Source organism: Hydra vulgaris, chromosome 13, assembly GCF_038396675.1.
Source record: "Hydra vulgaris chromosome 13, alternate assembly HydraT2T_AEP".
Lineage (NCBI taxonomy): Eukaryota > Metazoa > Cnidaria > Hydrozoa > Anthoathecata > Hydridae > Hydra > Hydra vulgaris.
Genome location: NC_088932.1, coordinates 49,630,420 through 49,645,000, shown reverse-complemented (window position 1 = coordinate 49,645,000; position 14,581 = coordinate 49,630,420). Strand labels below are relative to the sequence as shown.

General features: G+C 30.0%; 1 protein-coding gene and 1 long non-coding RNA gene across 2 annotated transcripts; both read left to right on the top strand.

The window, feature by feature from the left end:
* Positions 1-11,719: 11,719 nt before the first annotated feature.
* On the top strand, positions 11,720-13,197 carry LOC136090265 (uncharacterized). The gene is made up of 2 exons (XM_065816529.1): positions 11,720-11,865; positions 12,056-13,197. The coding sequence occupies exons 1-2, from the start codon at positions 11,739-11,741 to the stop codon at positions 12,415-12,417; spliced, it is 489 nt and encodes a 162-aa protein (XP_065672601.1). The 5' UTR covers positions 11,720-11,738; the 3' UTR covers positions 12,418-13,197.
* Positions 13,198-13,743: 546 nt separating this feature from the next.
* On the top strand, positions 13,744-14,378 carry LOC136090141 (uncharacterized). Its single transcript, XR_010643201.1, has 3 exons — positions 13,744-13,888; positions 13,995-14,066; positions 14,228-14,378. It is a non-coding gene; the product is annotated as an uncharacterized LOC136090141 (long non-coding RNA).
* The last annotated feature ends 203 nt before the right edge of the window (positions 14,379-14,581 follow it).

Genomic DNA, 14,581 nt, shown 5'->3' with positions numbered 1-14,581 from the left:
AAATTAACATAGAGCTCAAAAATTAAATAAAAACCATCTTTTTTTCTGTTTTACAATAATAAAACTTTGTTTTTTATAGTACAAAAACAAAAGGGATAACGTTTGTCATGTACTTTGTCATGTGCAAGGGATTAACGTATGTCATGTGCACAGTTTTCAGTCGTGTTCACTAAAAAGTAATATAATTTTATAAATTATTTATGGTTTGGCTTAGAGAGCCTATATACTCAGAGAGCGGACATACGTGTGATCGTTTTTGATTGGTTGTTCAATTTTTTTAATTTTAGACGCCATGTTTTTTCCAAAAAAAACTAACTGAGAGTAAAAACTACAACAAAATTTTTTCTAATATTTGACCTAAAAGGTAAAAGTATGCCTGGTTGTGCTGCAGTAGGCTGCCATAACAGACCCGAGAAAGGATTTTTAATGAAATGCTTCCCGAGAAATGAAAAACAGTGGGCTATTTGGACTTCTAAAGTTAAACGACTTAACTGGATACCTACAAACACAAGCTTTTTATGTCAAGTAAGCATAACAAAATATTATGTAATTCATCCTAGAAATAATTTATTGTAGAATCAATAAGAATACATAATGTTCGTTCAATTTTTTTATTTAGGCACACTTTGATGCTGATCAATGGGAAAAGACCAGAGAAGATGGATCAAGAAGACTCAAACTTAATGCCATTCCTACTACCTTTAACCACGTTAGTCCGAAACATAAGCGAAAAAATCCGGTCAAGCGCTTTCCAATACCAAAAAAAAAAGAAAAATAGTTGTATAGAAAGTGAAGAAGTCGTGGAAAATATTTTGATTAAAGTAAATAACAATGAAGTATCTGAATCCCTTTGTGCTACTGACGTTGATAAAAATTCACTTATACAAGATTTAAATGCAAAATTGGAGAAATTAGAAAAAAAAGTCATTATTCAAACGAAAAAGATAAACATTTTAAAATCTAAAGCAAGAATAAATGCTATTCAAAAGCATAATTTTAAAAAGAGAGATAAATTTAGTGTTCTCAAAACAATATTTAAAGAAGATCAAATTTTATCCCTTAGTAGAAAAAATATGAAATTCAGTAAATGGTCAAATGATACTATAAATGAAGCATTAGAACTCAATTTTACATGTGGTCAAAGTGGTTATGAAAACTTACTTCGTTTAAATTTACCATATCCATCATTACGTACCCTACAACGAAGATTAGAAAGTCTAAAATTCCAAAGTGGCATTTTGACAGAAGTCTTTGACTTTATGAAAACTAAAGTTGATGTTATGAAAATTCACGAAAAAGAATGTATTTTAATTTTAGATGAAATGTCTATAACTGAAAATGTTGACTATGACACATCTACGAGCTCTTATTATGGATTTGTTACATTACCTGAACATTATGGCCAAGCTAACCATGCTTTAGTTTTTATGCTTGGAGAAATATCTACAAGGTGGAAACAAACTGTTGCATAATATTATACTGGAAGTTCTGTTAATGGGGGTGTTTTAAAAAACATTGTCCTATTTATAATAAATTGTACTGAAGAAATAGGATTAAAAATTAATAGTGTTACTTCTGATATGGGTGCCATCAACCAGGCAATGTGGAAATCTTTTAATATTAGCTGTACTAAAAGTAGCATTATTTCTAGTTCAATTAAACACCCATGTGATCCAACTCGTACTATTGATTTTTTAGCAGATGTGCCACATTTATTAAAGAATATAAGAACATCTCTTATGTAACAAACATTTCATAATAACAACTAAGATTCAAGAAAAGTATAAACTTCAATCACCAATTATAGATTCAAAACACCTTAACAAGCTTGTAGACTATCAAGAAGGAATGGATTTGAAGTTTGCTTATAAACTTACATCAGATCATCTTGATGAGAAACATTTCAACAAAATGAAAGTATCAAGAGCGACATCTGTTATAAATCATGATGTAAGTTGCGGATTAAAATTTATTGCAAATGAAATAAAAGACGATTCTATGCTCACAACTGCTTGGTTTATAGGAATTATTGATAAATGGTTTACATTAATGACTTCCTGAAACCCTGGTATGGCTCTTAGTATGAAAAATAACAAAGTTTACAATGAAACAATAACGTTTTTAAATGAGGTCATAGAGATATTTCGTGGTTTAAAAGTATTAAGCCAAAGTGGAAAAATAATGTGGAAACCTATTTAATTAGGTGTTATATTATCAACAACATCAGTTATTAACTTGCAAAATAAGTTTCTTCTAGAAAAAAAGTTTGATTTTCTAATGACATCACGATTTACCTAGGACTGCTTAGAAAATCTTTTTTCACTGGTACGTGCAAAACAAGTAGTTCCTACTGCTCTTCAATGCAAAAATAACTTGAAGCATTGCCCAATTTTTAAAAAAATCATCAAAGGGCAGTTATGATATAGATGACCGTCAATTCTTATCAGGTTTTCTTGATATAGTCAATAGTAAGGTGCTTAAGCCACAGCAGAGAGAGTGCATTGTGTTACCCAAAGATTGGGATAAAACCTCCAGCTTAATCCTAAGTGATGCTGAGAATAATTGTTTGTTTAATATTGCAGGGTACATAATTTCTAGAGTTAAAAAAGATGAAAAAGTTTGCACAATTTGTTTTGAATCTCTAGGTTCTAAAAATAGAGTAAATGCTGATTATGCAAAGTTTGTTATAGACAAAGAACACAAAGTGGGAAATTTAATTTTTGCAAATGAAACAACTTTGGCATTTTTTTTACAAATGGAGTTAATATTCAGATCATTTGAGTCATACCTTGTTTCCCAAAAGAATTGTAATAATATGCTTAAAGAGAAAATTAATGCTGATGAACAAATTAAAAGTTTAACTTTGTATCCTAATTGTCATCAAATTAAATTGAAGCTACAAAACAGGTTTACAACATTTAGACTTAAAATATTTAGCCTTAAAAAAAAGCGTTTATTATGTAAAAAGAAAATAAATAAAAAAAGTTCTTGTGAATTTGGCAGCAAGAGTATGGCAATGCATGCATTGGCACTAAAAGTTTAAGTTCAACTTAAGAACTAATTTATAAAAAAAATTGTAAAACCTTTGTCAAGTTATTTTGTAGAGTACAACTATTTTTTTGCTGTTTTTTTTTTAAGTAATTTTCCAAATAAATTTTTGTCAAAAAATTATTTTGAAAAAAAAAACATAAAAAGTTTTATTTTATAAAATCTTTTGTTTTTGTTTAAAATAAAATTATGTGTTTAATTGTTTTTTATTTTGTTTTTAAGTTTCAATTGATTTTACTTGAATTCATGTGTCATACGCTAGTTTGGCAAAACATGGCCGCCGTTTTCCGTATGTCCGCTCTCTGAGTATATAGGTTCTCTAGTTTGGCTGCGCCAAAGACAAATGTATAGAAAAATAGTCTCGGTTGTTTTATATTTCTGCTTATGCTCGGCTATAATTTTCGGTAAATTGATTATCTAATTATTTGAGTCGTTCGTTTTGGAACTGTTTTATAGATATTGCGGGAAATATTTCAAATTTCAAAACAAAATATTTTTTACAAAAAAGTTTTTTGAAATCTATATTTTATTTTTGTTATGTGCGATTATTCATGTGAATATTATTAGATTTATAATATCATATATAATCTTATATGTAATTTTATATGTAATATTATATATAATAATATGTATGATGTTGCATTTATATAAATCTTTAGTGTTCAACATTTACTTTTAAATTGCCAGATTTTAACCATGAGCGAGACTAGGTTTTTTCAAACCGAGACGAGACCGAGACGAGAAGTTAGTACTTCTCGTGAGACCAAAAGCGAGACGAGAAATTTAACAAATTTTGAAAACAAATTTATTAAAATCCAAGTAAAAAAAAATGTAAACATGGTTTTGACAAATAGACACAAATAACATTTGTCAAATGTAAACAACTTTTTCAAATATTAATTCAAAATTTTTTTCCCAAACTTTTCCAACAAGACAATGTTTTCTCTGATTAAGATGATTTGTTCTACTTTTTCTGGGTGTAAGTTGTGTCTGGATGATCGGACGACATTTCCACCTGAGCTAAAAACTCTCTCTGATTTAGTTGAACTTGCTGGAATAGCAAGTTCAACTAAATCTGAAAAAATGGATAGCTAATGATAGCTAATGGATAGCTAAAATGATAATTGCTTGGAATAGCTTGCTGGAATAGCTAAAATGGATAGCTAAATGATAGCTAATGGATAGCTAAAATGGATAGCTAATGAATGGATAGCTAAAATTTGTCTAGCTAATGAAGAGAGTTCTGGCAATGTATTTGAATGCAATATCCACCAATCAAGAATCGGAAAGTCTTTTTTGGCATCAGGGAGATATTCATACTGGCACATTTCGCTCAAAATAGGATTCAGTTCAGATGTTGGATCTTGTGTTTCAAGTCTGACGTTTAACTTGCGCTTAAGTTTTGAATTAGGGGACAAATCTGCTGAAAGGACTCTGGCAACAGGTTGGCACTCAACATTATCCTTAACCTGTGAGGCTAACCATTCTTTTGTTGTTTGAAATTTTTTGAAGAGCTTCAAGTGAAGTCCCTTTAAAGCAGGATTTAATTAGTTTGCTGCAGCACTCAATAAGTTTCCAGTGTGACAAAGAGGAAATTTTTTCTCAATGCAGCTTTTCAAGTTTTTTGCATACAAGACATTGTAGCCATTTTTTCCATCTGTCTCAACAAATTGATCAATTTTGTCATGGATTAAATAAAGAGAATCGGCGACAGTGTTAATTGTTGGAACAGACTTAGCCGACCACGTTTCTGTAGCTTCTTTAAGTGGTGCCAAAATTTCTACTGCTCCCTCGATTGATTTCCACTGTGATGCACTGATGGTCTTTGAAGAAAAAATATCTTCATTTGCGCATAAGCTGATAATTGCACTCTTTAGATGTAGGACAGAAGCCATGCAATCCAGTTCACTATTCCATCTTGTGTCAACAGATTGGCGTAACTGTCTAAAATTGATTCCTTGAACGTCCGATTCTGATTCAAGCAACTCAGCTGCAACTGTTGACTGGTGAGTTAAAGAAGTCAAATCTTTGCATTTTTGCAACGCATCATCCATTCCAGCAGTCATTCCAAATGAGTCTCGAACTGCATATTGCAAAATATGATTGTTGCACAAGTATTGATTAAGGCGCTTTGACAATTTGACTGCAAGTTTCATGTTTCATGCCTGGTCTTTCACGCAGTACATTGGCAAATCAGCAGGCAAATTTAGTTCTTCTAAGAAAGAATCCAGCTTTCCTTCAATTAAGATACCTGTGTGTCTGCCTGGGAACTGTTGGACAAGGGGTGTCCAGTGATGTAGTCTCCAACTTTCGTCAATAGCATGAAAAGTCCAAGAGATGTAGCTATCCTGAGCTCTAAAAGTCCAAAGGTCAGAAGTAAATACAGCAGATTTTTTATTTGGCGAAATCTCCGTTATTATGCTCTTCATTCCAGCTTGAACTTCTCTTGACCGAATTGAAAGCTTTCTTGAATATGTTGTTCTGTGATGAAGGCTCAGTTTAGGGTTTGCAATGTCAAACAATTTCTTGAAACCTCTTTCTTCGACTGCTGAAAAGGATGCCAGATCAGTGCAAAAGTAATCCAGCATTGCAGAGTCAAACTGTTTTTGAATCGAATTGTCTTTGTCATATTTGTTTCAATCATTTCGACCATGGTTCGTTGTTTCTTCTTAGGAGGAGGAAGAAAAGAGTCATAAGTTTTTTCTTGGCTGTGTTTTTTTTTGAGGTGACGATGAAGTCCGCTTGTGCTTCCATCTTTTGTTTTTAAAAGATGGAAGATTCAAAAAAAAATCTAATTAAAAAATCTAATTAAAATCACGGAGTCAAAATATTAATTAATTAAAAAAACAAATTATTAAGCATTTTGTAAATTATAATAATTTTTAATTTGGAAAATAATATAATATTTAAGTTTCGTTCTACTTCTCGCGAGAATTTTCTATTTCTCGTTTCTCACGAGAAGTCCTCTTTCTAACGAGAAACGAGAACGAGACGAGATCTCGCTCATGGTTACAGATTTTCTTTTAAATTGTAATTTGAGATGTCTATTATTGTTATTAACAACATGTGGTTTTGCCAAAGTGATTGCATACGAGCTTGTTTTATCGAGAGTAACACTGAAAGAGCAAATAGATTGTTACGATTTAATATTTAACAAGCACTTCATGGTATCATCAGATACTCATCGTCGCAACTTTCCAAAAATTAAAAATCAAATTCAATCTATAGCGAAATCAAATAAAACAAATAAGAATACAATATTAGAATCGTTTTCGAGCAAAAGCTGGCATAAATTAGGAGAAATGGAAAAATCCCAGCACTCTTTTTCAAATTGCAAGGGTTGTATCAAAAGTAAAATCTATAAACATCTATTAACATTATTTCCAGTAAAATGCATCACTTATGGAAGAAAAGCAGCATTAACACTATATCAGTCAGGCGAAGAAAAATCAAAAATGGTTTGCTGATGCCAAAATTCTTTTAAAAAAGACTGATAATGAATTTTAAAAAAAATTTCCATTTACTTTAATTGAGTGTTTAGTGCCATCTATTCCAAAGAGCTCCCTTGTAGCTAAACCTTCAAAAAGGTGTAGTTATGGCTCAAAAAAATAGTTAATTTTATAGGTATAACAAAAATAGTTTTTCATTTAGGTTGTTTGGAACAGAAATGTCATTTTCTAAACATAAAAAACTGAGAACAAAAGTCAAAGTTTTGAAACATTTGAACAGGCAAAACAACGAGCAAGTGCGAAGCAAAACAAAACTAGAAAAAATCATATAGGTTCATATAGTTGGTTGGACAGTGAATGTTTTGCTGAAATTGAGAATTATGAAATAAGAACATATATAAATTTTACAAAACTATCACAAAAGTTCAAAATGAAAAATAAGGCTGGTGTTTTGACAGTGGTCAAGTTGTTAAAGAATTTTTTCTTTAACAACTTGACCACTGTTGATGTCTGACCAACTTGACAAATGATGATGCCACAGATTGTCAATTAGAGATTGGTCAACAAAAAGGGGGTGAATATCTATGTTGGTTGTGTCCAATAAACATTCACTAATCTGCAAATATAACTCATTCATTAATCCAAACAGTATTCAGTGTTCAGGACAGAATTGACAAAATCTTGAGCACTAATTGCAGCAAGGAAAAAATACGCCAAAATCGAAACAAACTTTATAAAAATTTAAAGAAGTATGAAATTGTTACCGAATTACAAGAAAGAGGAAAGCACTTTATTATAAAAAAAAAAAAAGCAAATTACAAATTAAACTTGATGAAGAAATGCATGGCATTTAAAGATTGCCTTCTCTTTTATACCAAGAAGATAATACATCAATGAAAAATTTAAATCTAGATAGATATGAAGTTTTACCATGTGAACCATTACATGATATAAAAGGTCATATATCAAATTTGTATGATGAAATAGACAATCATTTCAGTAAAGATGAAAAAAATTATTTTAAAAATATGGTTACCTTGTCTTTTGATAACAAAGAGTGCAAGCGTGGAATCGACTATAGAAAAAGTTTGTTAAAATTAGTATTGGTGTTGAAGGGTAAGATTGATCAACTAGCATTTGAATTACTATCTACAATGGTTAATATACAGAGCATTTTATATTCCAATGAATCAACAAGGTCTATAGAAAACATTTGTTTCCTTCATAACCAAAGTTTTCTTCACTTGATATATTTAAAAGAACTAGTGAAAGATAAACCAAGATCAATTACCATGCGAGTTTTGTATGGAAAATATTTACATGCTTATCTGTTCACAGTCCTCAAATGTTAAGAATTGTGTCTGGAATCTCATCTAATACAGAGGAAGAAGAGCACACTTTTAATGAGTTAAAAACTATCAATAGAACCACAACAAACCACTATAATGATCATGTTATTGTGAATAGCCTTTTACGATTACAAAGTCATCATTTATTTAATAAAGGATTTTCCAATCATCAAGAAGATCAACACCAAGTAAGTAAGGATGCCTTACATTTCGAAAGAAAAAAATCACATATTCCCTTTTGGATAATCAAAAAATACCCATGGGCATGGCAAAGTCATTTGGAAAGAATATCTGACTATATTTGTGAGCAATATGTATGATGGTATGAAACCGATAAAGGAATAACATTTCGAGATGATTCAAGACCAACTGATTCGTTACTTCAACTAAGGCATTTAGATCATCTTTTATAAAATCGGAAACAAAAAATCTATCAGAATGTTGGAAAAAATGCATTATTAACAAGCAAATAATACCAGCAGAAAAAATCAAAACTGAAGATGATATAGGAAATGTCTTTGTAATCTACCCTAATTTTCTTTAAGAGTTTAAAGGAGAAGAACCTGTAATCAAGACTTCGAATATAGGATTATCAATAGTAGAGGATGTTGTAAATTGTTTGCCAGTAAAATGAACTTTTAATGTTTTAACTTAATTAGCTTATTATTATTGTTGTTGTTATGTGTGTGTCTGTATATATATATATATATATATATATATATATATATATATATATATATATATATATATATATATATATATATATATATATATATATATATATATATATATATATATATATATATATATATATATATATATATATATATATATATATATATAGATAGATAGATAGATAGATAGATAGATAGATAGATAGATAGATAGATATAGATATATATCTATATATCTACATTACACTATTAATTATCCTTATAGATAAGCAAGAGTTTTAATAAAACTTTTATTTACATTAATTACATAAAACTTTTATGTAATTGTTTAATAAAATAATTTAAATAATATATGTTATAAATAATTCATTTTCGAAAAAACAATGCTTAAAACTTTTTTTTTTTTAAATAAGTTTAAAAATATATAGACTTTTTGCTTTTAATAATTTAAATTTTAAGTACCTTCTCAAGTAAATGTGTAGGTACGTGCGTATCTGGCTTTTTACGGCACCGATTTCAAAGTAAAAATTTGTGAATTTTTTTTTCAAAGCGTGCTCGAAGTCGGTGTGGTAAAGATGTATTTATTTGTCTTTTTTTTTAGAATTTTATATCAGCTTAGACTTTATTAAAAAAGTAGAATGTTTTATCTTGAATAAATTATGGTTTTTTTTTACGTGTAATAAATTTTTCAGTTTTTTTATTGCTATTTAAAATTTCGTTCCTGTTCTGGCACTGCATTGATATCGAAGGTATGTTGGTACATATTTGAAATTTTCCAGTCAACTGTATAGATCTATTTTCTATGTGCCTGCCAAATTTCATTAAAAAATATTCATGACCAAATACCGTATTTTTCGACCCAGTGGAGGTACCATTTCCACCTCTTTTAGTGTTACTGTTACTGTTACACTTTATAAAACTGTTTCTGCTATTGTTACTGTTGCTTTTTGTTATAAATTCTGTTTTTTTTTTTACAGTTACCAGTGGTTTTCATTCGTTTTTAAAATTTTGTTTCTGTTCCGGAGGTGCATTAATATTGAAGGCATGTTGGTACATATTTAAAATTTTTAAGGCAACTGTATACATCTATTTTCTATGTGCCTGCCAAATTTCATCAAAAAATATTCATGACCACATGACCTATTGTTCCGCGCAGTGGAGGTATGTATTTCCACTTCCGTTACATAGTGTTAAGGGGGAGGGGCGGTTTTTGACAGTGGAGAATTTAGTATTTTTGATTTTTTTATTCATTATAATGATATATTTTATTAGAACTGTTATACAAACTTTATTTTTAATAGCCTTTTACTACTAAGGATATTTGGGTTTTCTCTTTTTAAAATTGTTAAATGATGTACACAAAAACTAACAAGTATAATTAAGGTGGTTATATATTAATTTTTTTTTTGATAGCTAACTCTTTTCACCCACCAAAATTAGTGCAAAGGCAAAATTCTGCCAAATAAAATTTAAAATGCTAAAATTAAAATTGTATAACACTATTTTACGATGATTCTGCATAAAATTGATTAAAAATATAAACAGCATTTTCTCAGCTTTTTCCATACCCATAATTTACCATATAGCCACCTTATATGATATATAAAAATTATACGTATATTTAAAATTTTTTTTATAGATTAATGACGATTTTTAAAATCATTTAATTATGATTAATAGCTGACCCAATTAAATAGTAGTATTATGATTGTTAAATTTAATTTAGTGCATCATGGGACCTCACAAGAAAACAAATCTTTTTTATGGTAAAGCTAAAACTTATTTAGCTTGTAATTTTCCAATACCAGCTCATTTAAATATTGGCTGTAGAAATGGACATGTACTGCATATATTTGCAACTAACAACGATTCATATAAAGTAACTGTAGAACTAATCGGTAAGTATTTTAACATCAAAATTTGTATAAGTCAGATTCAGCAACTAGTTAGAACATCGAAAGTCTTTGTAAACCATTTTTCATGAAATTCGAAACCATTTGTTGACATCTGCAACATGCTCTTTGCATACCAAATAACAACATCTGCTGTGGCACAAACATCGCAATCAATTGCAACCTCAATTGACTTTCCTACATGTTCTTCATTTTCTTCTCAACAAATCAGTGTTTCATCTGTATCAAATAGTGATCACTTATCTCCTACTTTATCTCGTTCTACTTTAAAAACCTCTTCTCATGAACCACTATCCAGTTTGAGAGCTGACCAGTTGAGTCCCAGAAAAAAGGTTATGAGAAAGAGATTAACCATTTTGGCAAACGAAATGGCAATTAAGAAGAGAAAGCATAAAGAGGATATTAAAGGTTTAAAAGATAAGACAAAGGCTAGAGCATACAGATTTAAATATCTAAATCAAGTTATTACTCGTAAGGAAAAGTTAATTTCTCAACTTAGAAAAAAATTACAGTTTAAAAAACTTCGAAATCATATTTTTTGTTTGAAACAACAGTTGACGTCCACGCAAAGAAAATTTTCTTATCAAAAAGCAATGTTAAGCCAGCAACAACCCAGGAGGTTGTTCATGTAAATGCTGTGCACTTGACAACAGAATCAGTATGTATGGTTGTAGCTATTGATCAACTTCCTGGCGGTACAGCGTATGACTATCAGAGTCATATTACAAAGTCTATTGATAATCTCGCTAAGTTATATAGTGATTTTTATCAGCTCAAATATACTGATGTAAGAAGCATTATTATTGGGAACATAACAAATACAATGAGTGACAGAGTTGCAACAAACCATGCAACAATCGCAAAGTTAAACCTTGTTTGGCAGAAATCATTAAATGAACTAAACTGTCACCTTCACCCTTTAGACACAATGACCAGCTCTTGTCAGCTGTTGTCAAGTCTTCACTTAAAGCATTAGAGACTTCAAAAGGGAAACTTTTTGGAAGAGACTGCATTGCAGCAAACATTGTTATACAGCTGAACAAACTTCGCTACAAGGATGCAAAAGGTACTCTAACTAATCTAAACCATTCTTTTACTTAAATATATTTAGTTTTCTGAATAAAATTTCGAGTTAAAATAAGATATTATAACTAGTGCATGTTTTTATTTCACATTCTTCTTGCAATTGCCAAAATGAGCTTTTTTATGATATTCATAGGTGATCCAAAAAGTTTTGTAACCTTTTTGGACCAACACGAGTTGCCCATAAGATTGCTACGGCGCTATAGAGGCAACAGACTACATATGCTTTTTCACACGTGTGGTATTTTGATCCATCATTATGCCATATTGAAGATATTTCTGTGTTCTGGCTTGGCGTTATGCGGAGGTCTGCGAAATATTTTATTTCAAGACTTTACATCTGAAACAGGTATCTTTTTTCTTTTTTATACCTGTTCAGTTCATTTGATAAAGTGCTACACAATATTATAGGCTATAGAATTAACTACAAATATAGTTACAAATACAAATTACAAATAGACACTTGCAAGATTAACGGGGAGTAAAGACTATTATAAACAAAGATTATTCTTTGTTACTAATTAACTTTTTCACCTTAGGTATCCGTGAGTTGTGTGTTTTAGCTTTAATTGGAAAGCTACTTTCTGGTCCTTGGATGACAAAATTTTATATTGCACCAGGTACGGGACTTGACTACATATCTGGCATTCAGGTAGTAAAAGATGTTCGGAACACTCTTATTGAGAGCAGCAAGAATCCTTTATCTCTACTTAAACGAAAAACTGATTTCTTTGGTAATGATATTGAAGATGTAGTTTTTGATTCAATAATCAGCTTTTGCCCAGTAACTGATGAAATGAGTAAAGCATTAGCTGACTGCCTTAATGCAGTTATTAGCGTCATTGACAGGCAGTACAAGCGGCAATTTGAAATGAGTTCTAATGATCACCTTAAAATCTAGACTAAGTCAGCTAGGCTTCACTACATTGATTCAGAAGAACTTATGGGTATGTTTAGCGCTGCAAAGCACAAAGCTCCAAATGCCACTCTTTGTTTTCTTTCTTCAAAACTTTGTGCTTGCAAAAATAAAGCAACTGCACTGCTATGCAAAAAGCCAAATGATATTCAAAACAAGTTGATATTATGGGCTATCTCTAATGCCAGAAAAAAGCGGTTTACAAATATGCAATGTCATAATGACCTGAAGTTAGAATTGATAAAATGAATAGCAGATAAAATTCAGAAAAAAGAAAACAAAGAACGCAGAAATGTAGAAAAAATATTAAAATTGCATGCCTGATCAGGTAAAAGAAATGTTTCCTGACCTAGAAAATAATGAGGCCTCAGATATTGAAGAAATTCTTATAGGAGCTTCTATTGGAAGAAGTATTTGCCACATGTGGTTCGATAATGCCACTAACACCCAGGATGTATATTACGGCAGAATTGTTGGCATTAAAAAGAAGAAAAGTGATGTATATATAGTTTCTTATTGGAAACCAAAAGAGAATGAAGATGATGATGGTGTTGAGTATGATGTGAGCAAATATCAACTTTCTGCAGACATAATAAGTGGTGATATGGTGATAACATAATAGAAATGTGTAATAAGGTATATGTTATTTTAAATAATAGTATGTCTTATAAACTTGCATTAACAGATATTATTTACAGATAGTAGGTTAATCTTTGTTTTTTATAATAAATTTTACAGTGCCTAATGTATATCATATTCTCTACCCTCCCCTTTTTTTAAGATAATGAAAAGATTTATTATTATTTAATTTCTTTTTATGTATACACATATGTATATACATATATGTATAGAAATGTAATTTTAGGTAGTCGGTTAGTTACCGATATCCAACAACCAACAAGGGTTGACCTGGTTGCAACGAGCTATGGGAAACCAAAGCTCATTTACTATTTGACATAAGCAAATTGCTTGGCTCATGACAATTAATGTTAATCATAATGGTGGCTATACATTGTTTCTACCCAGAAAGACAGACTTTTGCTTGCATGGATTTAGAGATGTAAGTGTTTAGTTACAATAAATCAGTACACTCTAGGCTAATGGCATATGCCATTACCAGATAGTTACGCTAACACAATATAACTTTCTTTTCATTATAACTTATAATCAAATATATTATATTTCAGGTTAAAAAGTATTGAAGGGTCTACTTCTATCGATTTTTTTGTTTGGTAATGGGAAATGTGTTGTGTATCAGGAGTTAAGTGATTTTGAATTTTTTTTTTAAGTTAGGAAATCATTCTTATCTTCTCTAATTTATAATGGATTTTTCAGTTATTGTGCTAAATATCTAATATAATTTCATTTATCTTTTATTGCAAGGTTTTAACTATGATGGCAGCTTGCTACTGTAGATGTTTATCTTAAAGACCTCAAGATTATATTTATTAATTCAGTAATAACAGTTACATGTTAATTTATTATACATTAGTTAATTGTTCGCCTTAATTTTTTTTTAATTTTATATATCTGATATATTTTATCTTATCTATCATTGCAAGGTTACGCAACATGATGAAAACCACACGATTGCTTCGATGGATGTTGATCTTTTTCATATCAAGATTAAACCGGTTCATATTTTTTTAGAGATTGATTATGTTTATTAATGCAATAATAACAGTTATATATTTATTTATTATCCGCGCCATAAGGCATCCTTATTTATTATCCGCGCCATAAGGCATCATAAATAGGTATGGCGATATTAATTTATGGGTTTACTTTATTTTAGATATCATTGGATGTGGTTTCCTTTGCGTACTAAAGAATCGACTCTTTCTAGCTATGGATGTCACAGTTTTGTTTGCTTCAAAAACTAGGCTTTCTTCAAAGCCACAATTCTGTTAAAAACATTATTAAGCAAAAAAGAAAATAATTATTATAGTCTAAATTTTTTGTTAAAGAAGTATGTTTTTAAAAAAATTATTTTTATTTTTTTGCGGTTTTTTGCAATTTATATTTAGTTAGATAAAAGGACTACTGAAGAGAAAATGAAGGAGAGCCGTGGTGGACGTGTTCCCCCCTCCCCCATTGTTTAGATGGATATATTTTTGAAGGTTTTTAGTTGAACTATATGGTGTTTTAT